The following is a 16,096-nucleotide window of genomic DNA, read 5'->3' on the forward strand; positions in this document are numbered from 1 at the left end:
CTCGTCCAGGTCATGGGCACAGGTAACAGAGAGGCACTGAGTAGCCTCTTCATATCCAGATTGGAGCAGCCAACACGGCCGTTTTACACCTCATTTGCCTGCGGAACCCTAAATATAAAGCTAAACCTGTGCTGGTGAGGTGAGCGGTATATGGGATGGTGTCACGGTCCCATCCCACCTCAGCCTTAGAGGTGACCTCCATCCCAGCTGGCCCGGTATGTGAGTTCAGGTTAGAGTTCCTTGCTAAGCCAGGCAGCACAGGGTTAGAGTAAATAAATGAACACAAATAGATCTCATTAGTTTTATTTCTATAACCTTTCGATCTGATGTCACGTTAGATTTTGTCACAACTGGATTTAGTGGAAGCAGGGGAATCAAGTTCACTATTTTCTGAAACACACAAAAAAGGGATGGGAACAATGACTTAGAACTAAGATTGCTCATAAAAGACCATCAGAAAGATCCCTAAACAAAAGCTAAATAGTTACAGTTAATGGTAACTGGCAAGGGATTTAATGCATTTGCTGGTATTAAGTTTCTTATGGAATGAATGAATGAACCCAGCAGCATTTTATGACACAGCTGCCAGAACATCCCATAGAAAAACAATTTTTAGGAACGTGATGGCAACCATCAGCAGCCAATATTCTCAAGAGTTCCTAATTACCAAAAGCATATACAATTTTAGTCTAGAAAAATAAGTCAATTTTATAAAATTCAGTTTTTAGATTGAAAAGCACCCCCTTTAACAGGTACAGAGATACTGAAAAATAGTCCCTAAAAATCTCACTAAATAGTTTACGGAGAGAAAGGCATGCCATGTTGAGTTACGGAGTGCAGCGCGTGCCCTCAGCTGCTGGCGAGGGACTGGTGGATGGGCGGCTGGAAGCAGCGCACATGCTCCACTGGCGTGCCCTCCCCGTCGCCTGACTTCAGGTACTTATCCAGGATGGTGATGATCTCATCATTGAGAATCTGGAACTTGCGAATTCTCTCCACCATCTTCTTCAAAGGCTACAACCATCAAAGTGAGGATGTTTTACTATTAACACTTCAACATTTATTCTTCATGTTTCAAAATGTCAGGATTCTTATATTTTCTCAGAAAAATAATAGCAAACGGAATTGACACACATACTGTTCTTTCTGGGTTTTTTTGTAAGATAGGGTCTCACTCTGACGCCCAGGCTGGAGTGCAGTGGCATGATCACGGCTCACTGTAGCCTCAAGACATCCTCCCACCTCAGCCTCCTGAGTAGCTGGGACCACAGGCGTGTACCACCACACGCAGCTAATTTTTAAATTTAATTTCGTAAAGACAAGGTCTTATTATGTTGTCCAGGATGGTCTTGAACTCCTGAGCTCAAGCAATCCTCCTCTGCCTCAGCCTCCCAAACTGTTGGGATTATAGGTATAAGCCAGCACTCCCAGCCACATACCATCTCTTTAATGCAACAGTTGGAAGGATGAATATATTTTGAATTTAGAATCCCTCTGTTGGCTTCATGCTGCTGTAGATTCATTCATGCGCACAACTAATAGGCCTATTCCTTCCACATCGGCAATTAAGAACCTACTGTCTGCTCAAAGCTGGGGATCTCCAGATGAAGATGATGTGGTCAGTGGAGAAAGGCCAGTCAACTAACACAAGTTTTAGACTTCCAGTTTGGAAACACTGTGACAGGATACTCTGACAGACCCTCCTGCTACCACAGGAATAAAGAACACGAATTAAGAACATACACGCAAACAAAACGCTTTGAAAAGCTGGTTCTGCCTATGCAGGTGGTAAGGGGGAAGCCAGGGCCTCCTCAGGGGCAGATGCCAACAGCAGCAGTGGGGTGAGGAGCAGCCCGGGCATAAGCAAGCGGGACCACACCGAAGACTCCCCAATGAAGCCAGGACCTCCAATTCGGCTAAAGCGGCCCTGAGTTGGTAGCACCCCATAGAGATGGGCAGATACAAATGCACATCTTGGGGGAAAGCAATCTAAATTAACTCCAATTAAATAAAGACTCCCAAATAACCCAACACACAAGGAAACAGCAAAGTTTTAAATACCTCCAAGGCCTTCAGATACTAGAAGGAAAACATACAGAATATAGAATACATGAATTGGATAAAGAAATAAGAGATGGAAAAAGTTCAGTTAAGACAATAAAACTGTCAGTTACCAAGAAGATTTGAAGAACCTAACTGAACTTTAAAAAGTGAACCAATAATATTTTCAGAGTAAAAGCTCAGCAGATTAGAGCTGAAGTAAACAAGTTAACTAAGACACATGAATACAGTATCTGGACACAGCTCTGGGAGCCCCGGAAATGGAGGAGTGGGAGGTAGAAGGGCCCCTGAGAGAGGCCCATGACCTGGAGCCTGTGACTGCATTGCCTCCACCCCACAGGGCCTGGGCAGGTGTGGCTAAGACTGGACTGTAGGACAGGGAGAGTATTTGGGGTTGTCCAGTGGGCTCAATATAGTCACAGTCAGGGAATGTTCTCTGGCCGGAGGCAGGAGAGACATGGCAGAAGACTAGAGGCTGAGACTGCCCAACCCACCATTGCTGGAGGGGGCCACTTGGAAAGCATGAGAAGGAAGGGGGACACAGTCCTAGAGCTGCAAGGAATAATTCAGCCAACTGTGCATAAGCTTGAAGGCCTCCAGGGTGAACCCAGCACCTCAGACACTGGCCCCATGAGACTGAGCAGAGGACCCAGCTGCGCCTGGCTGAACTCAGGCATCTGACTTAGAGAACTGTGTGATAATCAGTGGTATTTAAACTGCCAAGCCTGTGGTGATTTGTTGTCATGGAAGCAATAGAAAACTAGTACAACAGGGCTGGGCGCGCCTGTAATCCTAGCACTTTGGGAGGTGGGCGGATCACCTTATGTCAGGAGTTCAAGATCAGCCTGGCCAACATGGTGAAACCTAGTCTCTACTAAAAATACAAAATTACAAAATACAAAAATTAGCCGGGCATGGTGGCAGGTGCCTATAATCCCAGCTACTCGGGAGGCTGAGGCAGGAGAATCACTTGAACCTGGGCAGCAGAGATTGCAGTGAGCCAAGATCGTGCCATTGCACCCCAGCCTGAGCAACGAGAGCGAAACTGTCTCAAAAAAAAAAAGAAAAAAGAAAAAAGAAAACTGATACAACAAAGGGATGTGGAGAATAGAATGACAAGGTCTAACATATGTTTAACTGAAGTCCTGAATGGCAAGAACAGGGAAAATGGAAAGGAGGCTGAAATATTTCAAAGATAATGGCTGAGTATTTTCCAGAATTCAACTATAAGGGATCCATAAAGCAACAAAGACAAAAGGCCTTTAAAGCAGCCAAGAAAGCACAGACTTCCAGGGGCCCGAAGACTAGAATAGTTGCCAATATTCTGACAATGCAGATGCTGTAAGACTGGAAGTAAATCTAAGTACCTTGAGAAGGAAAACGGAACAGTGAGTATTTTCTCTGCCAGACTGCTTTACTGGCCAATTATATTTAGATTCATTTTGGGAACGAAAAGAAAGTTTCTGTTGGTGGCACCTTACGTACTAGGATGAAAAACATTGCCAGAAACAAGAACTTATAACACAGAGAAAGTATGCTTTTGCAAAAGGTCCATAGATGGTGCGAGATTTTCATCCACATACCACATTTTTAATAATCTCATCTTTGCCATCATGTTTCTGGACTTTAAGTAGATGGTAGCAGAAATCCAGCACAGCAAAACGCCGCTGCTGCCCAAGAAGTACGATGATCATACAGCCAGCCCAGTGTAGCCCATCACCAAAGCACTGCCTAGGAACAAGAAGCAGAAACAGAATGGGAGATGAGTGATGCGTTATGAAGTCTTTTCTCAGTCTGTCTCCAGATGTCAGTGACCAAGCCATCTGCATTACTGTCTGTGCCTACACAGTCACCTTCCACAGCCAGGAAGAGAATGCCGGGCAGCAGGTGGCTGTTCCCTGGTTCTGATAAATACCTTTTTTGGGCTCTTCTGGTGTGCTGCTTCCTATCCCTTTTTAGATCATATCCCCTCTGTGATGAATGACTCTATGGACCTCCCACCTAGAAAAATGCACGCCCAACGTGCATACAATTGCCATGGGTTCAGAGACTCCCTGAATACTAGAGTCCTGAGTCAGCTCTTTGGCATCAAGTAAGAATCCCCACTACAGGAGGCTTAAAAGCCGCTCAGTGAGTTTCTGGTCCACTTCCTGAGCATGGCTGGCTGCTTGTTAGCCTAACACGCCTCCCCTCCCCCACAGCTCCTCCCCTCCCCTTGGGCTTTGTCCTGCTCTCAGCACACACTTACTCGACTGTGAACTCGTGTGTCCCCACGGGAATGCAGTAGACAAACTGCATGGCACTCCACAGTCTGTGAAACTCCACACACTCGTCCACATGCATGACCCCATTGCTGGGCAGAGGCCCGCGCCAGATGGGGTCATCCAGAAAGCTCCGGATCCGTGTCAGGATGACCTCAAACATGGACAGGCCGCAGCAGAGGCGCTCCTTTGTCAGCAGGTCCCCCTCTCTTGCGATGGCAATTTGCTGCAGAAAGGACAAGCAGTGGAATGCTGTGGGCCTCCAGGCATCCAGCTACTCCACATCCTCTATGTCTCTTTTCTCTTGAGACAGGGTCTTGCTCTGCTGCCTAGGCTGGAGTGCAGTGGCACAATCACAGCTCGCTGCAGCCTTGACTTCCCAGGCTCAAGCGACCAGGTGCACGCCACCACGCTCGGATAATTTTTGTATTTTTTGTAGAGATGGGGTTTTGCCATGTTGCCCAGGCTGGTCTCGAACTCCTGTCTTGGCCTCCCAAAGTGCTGGGATGACAGGAATGAACCCCGGTGCCCGGCCCTGGAAAAATGTTTTGGGTGGAGTGGGTCTACTGGCAGCTAGTGTGGAGGCCAGGGATGCTGCTAACCATCCTACAATGCACAGGGCGCCCCAGCCCCCACCACAGAGTTATCTGGTCCAAAATGGCTGAGAAACCCTGACTTAGCATAAGCAGCTGGATCACTGCAGAACTCTACCCTGACACCTTGCCTGCTGGCCTAATTTCTCCTGTTCTTAAACACCTATGGGAAAGCCTTCTTCATGAAGGGCTGGACAGTGAAAGTGATGTCTTCTGTGTACGCCTTACGTGCCAGGTGATGTGCTAAGCTCTTTCCAAGTGTTAGCTCATCTGAATCCTCCCACCACCCAGGGAAGCAGTCCTGGTGCACACCCCACTTGCAACACTTGAGGCCTGAGCGGCCACGCAGCCGCTGGACTTCATGATGCCTTCCAGTCTGGCTCCCAACCAGGCCACCTGGCCTGGCATGGATGCCCAGCTTGCAACAGCCAGAGCCATCACGGTACACGTTACCTGAGGGGTCCCCAGTCTTTCAATCAGTGGGACAAGATGCAGTGGGGCGTACTTTGATTCTAGTCTTTTCATTTTGGCATCAAGTCTCTCCCCCTCTGCAGTAGAAAAAATATTTTACTATATTCTGCTCCTGTGTATGAAACGGTAATTGCAAAGGTTTACATTTGTTTAAAAAACAAAAGATTTTTAAGTTAACATTATGGATACAGATTCTCTTTGAAAATTATTTTACAGAACTGGCTCATTTAATATTTTAATTCAAACCGGCAGAACCAATTTTCTGCTCAATATTCACTTTTCATTTATTGAATATTCCAAATGTAATCGAAAGCAGAAAATGGCACAATGAGCCTGTACCCATCATCTGCTATAATTATCAACTCATGGCCACTCTGCTTCTTATATACCCAACTCCCCCTGCTCCCATGCTATTGATATTTGGAAGCAATTCTAAGACATCATATCATTGCAGCTCTATTTCTCAATCTTCATTTAACTAGGTTCTGTACACTCCTCATTACCCCTGGGTATGACTGAACAGGCGCCAAACCCACAATCTGCACTGTCCTTAGCTCTCCGGTTGCACACAGTGGGCACCACCCCCACAGAGGGCAGTCTGGACTCCCTGGTGGGGGTCAGCAGGCTCACCTTTCACATGGACTCGCGGCAAGATGTTCTGGAAAGGAGCCGCGTGCAGCAGGTCACACACTTCTTCTAAAGACTAGAGCAGAGAAAGAGAGGGTCAAGCTAGGAAGGGTATCTCGCCACAGAGAGCAATCTGGTGCTGAAAACCAAGAACTTCTTTGCCTTTTAGCATAAAATAAACTCTAAGTTTATTTTATCTCTGTCAAGAGATTTCTGGGATGATGGAAATGCTTCCGTCTGTCCTGTCCATTCCGGCAGCCGCCAGCCATGCATGCCTAGTAAGTACTTGGAATGTGGCTTGGCACTTGAGGAACTGAATTTTATTTTTAGTTACATTTAATTAATGTAAATATAGACACAGGTAAGACCCAGTGTTGAATGTGTGCTCTGTTTTCCAGGATTTACCTGTCTAAAAGCTCTCGCCCCATCCTTCCCTGCTAATTTGCCACCAGGCTCTTAAGAACCACAGTTTATGACAAGATCCCACCACACTGACAGAAGGAAGGGGCATCTCCTGCAAACAACACAGGAGATGGAAGGAGTAGGGGTGGCCTACCCTGGTGTCCACATCCACTCATTCCCTACAGAGCCCAAAACAAAGTTCTAGGCCATCATGCCGAACTGCTCTTGGGTCACAAGCTCCTTTACAGAGGTAATAGAAACCACACAAGGTCCGTTCTCCAGAATAACATATATATATATAAAGAAAATGTACCTCCAGGATCATGAGGACAGCAGAACACCCCAAATCCACCAAGAACCCAAAGATGGTCAAAAATTGAGCAACTGCTGTTCATCTTTAGAGGTGAGGGCTCTTAGGCCACCAGGAAGGGCCTCTTCAGACCACAGTGCGCTCACCACCCCCACGGAGCAGGCAGAAGATGATGGAGCCTTCAGTGCCTCCGACCCCACAGCCATGCTGAAATCTTAAAAAGTCCCATAGGAGTAAAAGAAATGATTAAACAAAGAAACAGCTCTCAGAAAATCAAGAAATACCGACAATGAGATTTTAACTTCTGAGGACCTCCCAGAGATGATGGCAAAACTAAGACCAAAAGGAAGAAAAACAGACTTTTCCGTACTCATCAACGTCAATCCAGTGCCAGACGCCGGCCAGACACCATCTGCTCCGCTTCTCTTTCCCTGTTTCTAATGCAGCATCACACTCCATCCAGAAGCCAACAGAGGGCCAACTGTTGCCATGACAATGCACAGAAACCGTGCCTTGAAGCTAAGAGATTGATTGTCCTAGTAAATTCCATCCTGCCTGCTTCAAACTCTTGTGGTTCTATAATTATTTATGTCCATGAGTCCTGGGATGGACATAAATAATTATAGAACCACAAGAGTTTGTTTATGTGAAGAATGTCAGGCCAGGTGCAGTGGCTCATGCCTGTAATCCCAGCACTTTGGGAGGGCGAGGCAGGAGGTCGGGAGTTCAAGACCAGCCTGACCAACATGGAGAAACCCCATCTCTACTAAAAATACAAAATTAGCCGGGTGTGGTGGCACATGCCTGTAATCCCAGCTACTCGGGAGACTGAGGCAGTAGAATCACTTGAACCCAGGAGGTAGAAGTTGTGGTGAGTCGAGATTGTGCCACTGCACTCCAGCCTGGGCAACAAGAGTGAAACTCCAGTCTAAAAAAAAAAAGAAATGATGTAAAGAAAAGCTTTTGACACTTTATCTTATTTCCAAAAAGGGCAGCTGGACAGAAGAGAAACCAGCCCTAAGGGGTCCCTGACACTATCTCAATCAATTCCACAAGGCTGTCTCCCCATTAGGAAAGCTCGGGTCTCACCTCCCTGACCTGAGGCCAATGACCAGACAGGCATCCTCAGGCTTGGACATACACGGAGGCTATGGTTGGATGTGGTTTGTCCCTGCCAAAACTCATGGTGAAATTTAATTGCCAATGTAGCAGTGTTGGAAGGTGGTCCGAGAGGTGATGGATTTCTTACAGGGCTGGGTCAGTTCTCCCACAATTGGGTTAGTTTTTGTGGGAATGGATAAGTTCCTGCGAGAGCAGGTTGTTGTAAGCAAGGCTGCCTCTCATGTTTGTTCTCTTGGCAACACCCGCTTCCCCTTCTCTGTTCCCCCAGAGCTGAAGCAGCATGAGACCCTGACAGATGGGCTGCCTGATCTTGGACTTCCCAGCCTCCAGAGTCATGAGCCAAATAAACTCCTTTTCTTTATAAATTACTCAGTCTCAGGCACTGCCACAGCAACACAAAATGGACTAAGATAGCAGATGAGATAGGGCGCGCCTTATGCTGTTAAGTTCAGGAAAAGTCACCCATGAAAGGAATATTCCTGTATTAAATATTTAAAATTCATAACGAGAGATTATACCTAAAGAGATGCTTCCTAACATCTGGTTTTTAACAATTCACAATTATTTGGGGAACATGTCCTTAGAGCAGGGCCACCCTGGACACTGGCTTCTTGCTGGTCTGAGACACTGGTGGGTTCTCCATCTTGTACCCCTCACACTCACAGTGGTGAGGGGAGCATGGGAGGAGATGCTACTTGGGGTCCCCGCCGAGCCTGTGGGTGGCCAGGACAATGAAGGCCTGGGGCTGCTGCAGTCCCTCTTTGAAACCACCTGGAGAGGGTCTGCCTAGGCGTGCAGGCATAGAGGGAGCCGAAGATGCAGGTCTGACGGAGGCTGTCAGCTCCCAGGCGTGTCACGCCTGACCTCGAACTCCCCTGACATGTGAGCCAACACATTCTCTTTCACCGCACAGGCTGGTGTGAGGCGGCTGGTCCAGAGGCTCAGTCCCCAGAGGCCTGGCAGTCTGACAGCAATGCCCTGAGCTGTGTACAGACCACCCTCTCCCTGTTCTTCCCAAACACAACTCTGCCTTTGCAAAGCTACCAGAGACCTAAAGACAAGAGACTGCTTTGGGAAACAACATAGGAAAGGCCTCCCCAGGCAGCTCTGGAGACGAAGTGCCGTTCCCATGCACAAGCCAATACGCTTCGCCAGGGCATGTGGCGAACCAGTCCCCAAACAGGGCAGAGCAGAGAGCCCTGAGGAGGGAACATGCTGAAGAAGAAGGAGCAAGGCAGGGAACGCGGCAAGTGGGGACTCGAGAGTCATGTTAGAGCAACGATGAGCAAGACAACGTGCTATGATGTCAGAGACAGACGCCTGGACCAGCGAGATGTGGCAGAAAGCCAGGACACAGGCCAGTGTGCCCATGAAAAGATGGCAGGGGACACCACTGGTCAGCAACGGGAGGAGGAGCCCTTCAGCCACTAGAGGAGGGACAACTGGGTCTCCACAGAGAGAAAGAAGCTTCCTCTGCCTCTCACATTATACACAAAGACCAACTCCAGAAGGATTACAAACTTCCATGCAGAAGGCAAAGCTTCAAATCTTTAGATGACAATGTAAAGGAATGTCTTCATGACCCCAAGGCAGGGAAAACATCTTCAAAAAGACACTGAAAGTTCCATGTGCAGATGGTAGATTAAAAAAAAAAAAACAAGTGCTAATCATTAAAAAAAAAAAGGCTACATCCAAATTAAGAGCATTTTATCAAAAATCACCACTATCAGAGTGAAAAGGTAAGCCACAAATGGGAGAAGAATTTACGATATGTGCAGCACATAAAGAGTCTACACAGAACGAGCTGTAGAAAAATAGGCAAAAGAGGCTGGGCGCGGTGGCTCACGCCTGTAATCCCAGCACTCTGGGAGGCCAAGGCGGGTGGATCACAAAGTCAGGAGTTGGAGACCAGCCTGGCTAACACGGTGAAACCCCGTCTCTATTAAAAATACAAAAAATTAGCTGCGCGTGGTGGCGGGCGCCTGTAGTCCAGCTACTTCTGAGGCGGAGGCAGGAGAATGGCGTGAACCCAGGAGGTGGAGCTTGCAGTGAGCCGAGATCGTGCCACTGCACTCCAGCCTGGGTGACAGAGCGAGACTCCATCTCAAAAAAAAAAAAAGAAAAAGAAAATAGGCAAAAGAACTCAATGGGGCATTTCACAGGAAAAGAAACAAGAAGACGCAATGAACGAAGAGATGCCCACCTCGTTAGTCACGATGGAAGGCAGGAGAGGGCTACCTGAGATTCCATTTCCCACTGGCTTTCCCAGCCCAGGAGGTTATAAACTGAGCTGCTGTGATGTACAGGACAGAGGGACAGCCAGACAGCACCACAAAAAGGCGGCCAGTCGAAAACACGAGGCGTCCACTGTGCCACGTCCTAAGAGGGGGTGGGCTCCCGGGGGCTCCCCTTTCATGCTGGCCACTCGTGCTGTCCACCATGGGGCACGTGTAGCCATTCAGATTTAAATCAGTGATAATTCAGTAACATTTAGCACTCAGTTCCTCAGACACACTGAGCCACACTTCAACTGCTCAGCGGCCTCAGGCATGCAGAGAGCCCTCCTGCGCAGCAATGCCTTATACCTTACAGGCACACCAAATATGTTCATTTAGATGTTGAAAACATCACATAACAGTTTTATGACATTAACACAGAAAAACATTCTTGAGACAGTGAACTACAGTACATTTTTGTTTTTCAATTGAAGGGAACAAATTCAAACTAAAGTCTCAACAGCCACACACAAAAAAAATGATGCTTTACCGCACAGCTGTTGCCACACCCCCACTAAAGGACCCGCCAAAGAAAGCCCTCCCCTGGCCGGTGGGGTGGGCTGGGGCGGGCTGGGGCGGGGTGGGGGGGCGTGGGGGGCCACTCACCAGGCTCTGCTCGATGAGCAGGCAGAAGAGGATGGCGTTCCCCACCTCCCGCAGGTTCTGGAAGCACACCGTCTTCAGCTCTGCGTACTCCACGATGTCCTTCAGCTGGTGGTGGAAGAACTCCAGGATACCTACGGTGGCGGGAGTGAGGTGGGGTTGGGGGACTGCAGGGGGCCGGGCCCTAGCAGCCTGGGTCCACAGCCAGGAGCACCTGCCGTTCTGACACCGCCATCAAGCCTGGCTATAAGGACAGCCACAACGTCCCATCCCCAGCATCTTCCCTGCAGCGGTGGTTTATTCGTCACCTGGGCACGTTCTCCACACACCATGTGACCCTGGGCCTTGGCTCTGAAGCCTCTTTTCAACTCAACCTCATATCTTTAGGGAGGGCTATGATGATAGGAAACGTCACCACATGACGAACAAAGACTGCACCACATCCCCAGTGGGGGCAGACAAGGTATTTGACAAAATGCAATCTCTCTTCGCAGGCATGGAAGGGGCCGCACCTAATCTGAGAAAGGGCATCTAGGAAGCCTGCAGCTAACTAACAGCACGCCCAACGGGAGGCCGCACACCAGGCCAGCTCCAGAGCAAGGCAGGCGTCTCAGCGGCATCCCGGACAGCGGAATAAGGCACAAAAAGACGCAAGGTGCAAATATGGGACAGAAGGCCAACGTTTCCCAGCCAATCTACAGCTTCAACTCCAGCCCAGACAGAAACCGGCAGCTGACCGCACAATGAACGTGGCATCAGGAGGGGCCGAAACTACCCTGGGAAGAGCAAAGCGGGAGGCTCAGCAGACCTTAAACCCTTGTCCCAGCAGGTCTTGCCCGAGTGCCCCTTCCCCAAGGACCAGCGGCCCGACACGGCCCCTCTGCTCCTCCCAGCTCTCAGCACCGCTGCGGGGACTCAGCCCCACTTGGTGGGGGTGGGGGCGGGGACGCTCCTGCACCTGTGTCATTCCCAGCAAGCTTTCCCTGTACCACACTGGGAAATGGCTCCCTCCTCAACATCTGAAATTTCCATCTCTAGTCGCGACATAAGCATTGGTTTTAATCATCCCAGCATTCCTCCTCTACTTTCTGACAATAAACTGAAATCAGATTCTCTTGAGCCAGGGCCGTGCTGATGGCTACTTCCCCATGGTGGCTGAGGGGGACACCTTATCGTCTCCTCAAACACCAGCAACAGCCCTGGGGAGCTGCCAAAAAGCAAAAAGTCCTGAGCCACGTGTTCAAGAGCTCAGTCACGCTGACTGACTGCCCATCAGGACAGTGCCTCGTCGGCCACCCACGTGCAGGCTCAAGTCGCTTTACAACACAAGGCTAGTGTTCAACTGTCCAGCTTTCAAGAAAACTCGGCCAGGTAAGAGACTAAAAGCAGTTTTGTTACGTGACAAAGGTCCCTGTCATACAATTTTATGAGACAGTGCTTTCTGAGATCACTAAAGCTATTTATTTGCATTGCCCCAAACCAACCCACAGCAAGTCACGCGGGCCTGTCCCTAAGAGCACACCTGACTGAGGGCCCTGCAGCTGGACCTGCAGATGGATGGGACGGCCTGGGGGCAGGGGCAGGCCTTGCACCATCTCGGTGGGCCTGTCTCTGAGCCTCAAGTCCCTATAGGCCCAGCAGGGCAGCAGGACCCAGCAGTTGGCTCTCTTGCCTCATTGGGTGGCAGTTCTTTCGTAGGGGTGCCCGAGAGCGTGGTGTTCAGGGGTCTGTTGTCTCAACTCTTGCAGGCTGACCTCTGCTTCCTCGCCTGCAGACAGTGACCCCAACACACCTCTTCCTGGTTGTAAGGTGCATTTGTCTGTCTACTGCCTCCTCCCACATGGCAAATCTAATCCTTCTCAAGAATTTCTGACTTGAATTCCTTCCTGACCTCTCCACAGACAGCACTGTGAGCTCCACACGCCCGCACTCACCGGGAGAGCCGTACTCGTGCCGGGGCAGGCGGCAGATCTTGGGCATCACCTCCATCAGCGTCTTCACGTACTGCAGGATTGTGCCTTGCAGCTGCCGGGGAGATGAGACAGGCTGCGTCAGCCACCCCACTCCGCTCTGCTAACGCCTGTGGCCGGCGCACACCCTGAAACAAGTCTGTTAGCAAAGAGCTCGGTAACCAGCAAGGCTGCAGGATCGTCTGGCTGGGGAATAAAATCCACCCCGGGAGAGAGAGCAACCATCACCAGGTGGCTTCCCATGACTGAATTCATGTTCTGAAACTGGACTCCTCTTTCAAGATGAAAGTGGTCCCGGGGTGCCACAATGAGGGGAGAGCTTTGTCGCCAGGTGTCTCCTATGGGGATGCACCCCAGCATCGTGAGCACTGCCAGCTCCAGGGTCCCCCAGGACGCTGTCTGTGCTCCTGGGTGCGGCCCCAGGCTCAGCTGTGGTGAGGTCAGCGATCCTAACACCCTCCAAGCTGCCACATGTTTTGGGACAGAGTCCCCAGCGGGTCCTGGAAGGACCTGTTTGGGTCACGGGGTGATGGCTGTGCCAAGTGACCAAACTCTTACATGGTCTCAGTCACAGAAGATTAAAATAATAAAAAGGATGAAAAATTATAAAAAGTAAGTTATGTCTAGAAAACTAAATCCAGGCTGGCCAAGGTGGCTCACGCCTGTAACCCCAGCACTTTGGGAGGCCAAGATGGGCAGATCTCTGGAGCCCAGGAGTTCAAGGACAGCCTGAGCAACATAGCAAGACCCCCTCTCTACGCATACAAATAAAAACTCTGCGTATCAGTTAAAATAACCTGGACCCATTCTCTTGAGTTTGAAAACATGAGGGAAGTATCAAACTATATATGGTCAGAAATGTTTGAAGCCTAATTGAACGAATCCAGCTGTTGGAGAATCACAGTCCAGGCAGAGAAGACCCTCTGGCATGGGTGCCCCAGGGAATCCAGGCTGTGTGAAAGAAGCATGTCCAGGGAACACTCACCAGGCTCTTGACGACCTTCAGCAGCTCCTCCATGACCACGGCGATACCCTGGTAGCCGAGAAGCCGGCAGATGACTTGAAAGTGTGGAGGTCCCACGAAGTTCCGGTAGCTGCCGTAAATGCTGGAGTAGGCCAAGTTCAAAGCCTGGAAAACAGGGCACAGAGCTCTCAGCATGGTCCCCGCACACATGTGCAGATGAAGAACTGTGTGAGAAGATCACTCAACACACACAGGCTCAGGTGAACGGGTCTGAGTCTACTGACTTGTAAAATCTACTGCCCTTAACTGGTACAGTTACAAAACCTACTTAGCCTGCCACCAAAAAGAAACCTGCTAAAATAGAAAAGAAAAGAAAACCATTTGGTGTTTCAACATTTGTTGAATAGCCGACTCGCTAGAAGCCATTTTGAAGTCTAGAATGAGAAATGAATACGACTCAGAGTCTCCCCCTGCCTCCCAGTCTCCCAGCAGGATGCCCAAGGTCGGACCCTGAAGGGGCCGGGGGAGCTGCCTTCTCAGGATGCACAGGGCACCCCTGGAGCCGGGAGAGAGACCCCTGTGGAGTGGGAGGGCAAGGAAGGTAGTTAGGGTGTGTATTAGTCCGTTTTCACACTGCTATAGAGAAATACCCAAGACTGCATAATTTATTTTAAAAAAAGCAGGTTTAGGCCAGGCGCGGCAACTCACACCTGTAATCCCAGCACTTTGGGAGGCCGAGGCGGGCAGATCACAAGGTCAGGAGATCGAGACCATCCTGGCTAACACGGTGAAACCCCATCTCTACTAAATATACAAAAAATTAGCCAGGCGTGGTGGCAGGCGCCTGTAGTCCCAGCTACTCGGGAGGCTGAGGCAGGAGAATGGCATGAACCTGGGAGGTGGAGCTTGCAGTGAGCCGAGATCGCGCCACTGCACTCCAGCCCAGGTGACAGAACGAGACTTCATCTCAAAAAGAAAAAAAAAAAAAAAAAAAGGCAGGTTTAACTGACTCACAGTTCCACATGGCTGGGGAGGCCTCAGAAAACTTACAGTTATGCAGAAGGTAAAGGGGAAGCAAGCACCTTCTTCACAAGAAGGCAGGAAAGATAAGAGAGAACAAAAGGCGAAGCCCCTTATAAAACCATCAGATCTCGTGAGAACTCACTCACTATCACAAGAACAGCATGTGGAAAACTGCCCCCATGAACCAGTCAACTCCCACCAGCTCCCACCCTTGACATGGGGATTACAAGAGGAGATGAGATTTGGGTGGGGACACAGCCAAACCTTATTCTGCCCCTGGCCCCTCCCAAATCTCAATCATGCTTTCCCAACAGTGCCCCAAAGTCTTAACTCATTCCAGCATTAATTCAAAAGTCCAAGTCCAAAGTCTCATCTGAGACAAGTCAAGTCCCTTCCACCTATGAGCATATATAATAAAAAACAAGTTAGTTACTTCCTAGATACAATAGGGGTACAGGCATTGGATAAATGCTCCCACTGCAAATGGGAGAAACTGGCCAAAACAAAGGGGCTCCAGGCCCCATGGAAGCCCAAAGTCCAGTGGGGCAGTCATTAAATCTTAAGGCTTTAAAATAATCTCCTTTGACTCCGTGTCTCACATCCAGGTCACACTGATGCAAGATGTGGGCTCCCACAGTCTTGGGCAGCTCCACCCTGTGGCTTTGCAGGGTACAGTCCCCCTCCTGGCTGTTTTCACAGGCTGGCATTGAGTGTCTGTGGCTTTTCCAGGTACACAGTACAAGCTGACTGGGGTCTGGAGGAGGGTGGCCCTCTTTTTACAGCTCCACTAGGCAGTATTCCAGTGGGGACTCTGTGTGTGGGGCTCCAACCCCACATTTCCCTTCCTCACTGCCCTAGCAGAGGTTCTCCATGATGGCTCCACCCCCACAGCAAACCTCTGCATGGACATTCAGGCATTTCCACATATCCTTTGAAATCTAGGTGGTCCAACACCACGGGGAAGCCACCAAGGCTTGGGGCTTGCACCCTCTGAAGCAACAGCCTGAGCTGTATGTTGGCCCCTTTTAGCGACCAGGAAGCAGGGATGCAGGGCACCAAGTCCTGAAGCTGCACGGGGATGGGGGGTGGGGTGGGGAGGTGGGGGAGGGGGAACCATAGGGGCAGGGCAGGCCCTGGGCCCAGCCAAGAAAACCATTTTTCCCTCCTAGGCCTCTGGGTTTATGATGGGAGGGGCTGCCTCGTACATGTCCTGCAGACATTTTCCCCATTGTCTTGGTGACTGACATTCAAAATTTCTGCAGCCAGCTTGAATTCCTCTCCAGAAAATGGGTTTTTCTTTTCCATCACATCCTCAGGCTGCAAATTTTCCAAACTTTTATACTCTGCTTCCCTTTTAAACAAACTCCAATTTCAGATCTCTCTCAAGTTCAATGTACCACGTATCTCTAGGGC

The 16,096-nt window shown here is 49.6% G+C and overlaps 1 protein-coding gene across 8 annotated transcripts in view; it reads right to left on the bottom strand.

Annotated features, from left to right (window-relative positions):
- Positions 1 to 287: 287 nt before the first annotated feature.
- CYFIP1 (cytoplasmic FMR1 interacting protein 1) overlaps positions 288 to 16,096 on the bottom strand; it is a 111,115-nt gene continuing 95,306 nt past the window's right edge. For all 8 annotated transcript variants that reach the window (XM_016927743.2, XM_016927740.1, XM_003314563.6 and 5 more), the window contains exons 24-31: positions 13,682 to 13,825; positions 12,661 to 12,751; positions 10,730 to 10,860; positions 6,017 to 6,089; positions 5,369 to 5,463; positions 4,310 to 4,548; positions 3,645 to 3,792; positions 288 to 1,014 (exon numbers count right to left, since the gene is read on the bottom strand). In XM_016927743.2, the coding sequence (XP_016783232.1) occupies positions 850 to 1,014; positions 3,645 to 3,792; positions 4,310 to 4,548; positions 5,369 to 5,463; positions 6,017 to 6,089; positions 10,730 to 10,860; positions 12,661 to 12,751; positions 13,682 to 13,825 (1,086 nt within the window). In that variant the 3' untranslated portion in view covers positions 288 to 849. The remainder of the gene's footprint in view (positions 1,015 to 3,644; positions 3,793 to 4,309; positions 4,549 to 5,368; positions 5,464 to 6,016; positions 6,090 to 10,729; positions 10,861 to 12,660; positions 12,752 to 13,681; positions 13,826 to 16,096) is intronic.

This window comes from Pan troglodytes, chromosome 16 (assembly GCF_028858775.2).
Source record: "Pan troglodytes isolate AG18354 chromosome 16, NHGRI_mPanTro3-v2.0_pri, whole genome shotgun sequence".
Classification (NCBI taxonomy): domain Eukaryota; kingdom Metazoa; phylum Chordata; class Mammalia; order Primates; family Hominidae; genus Pan; species Pan troglodytes.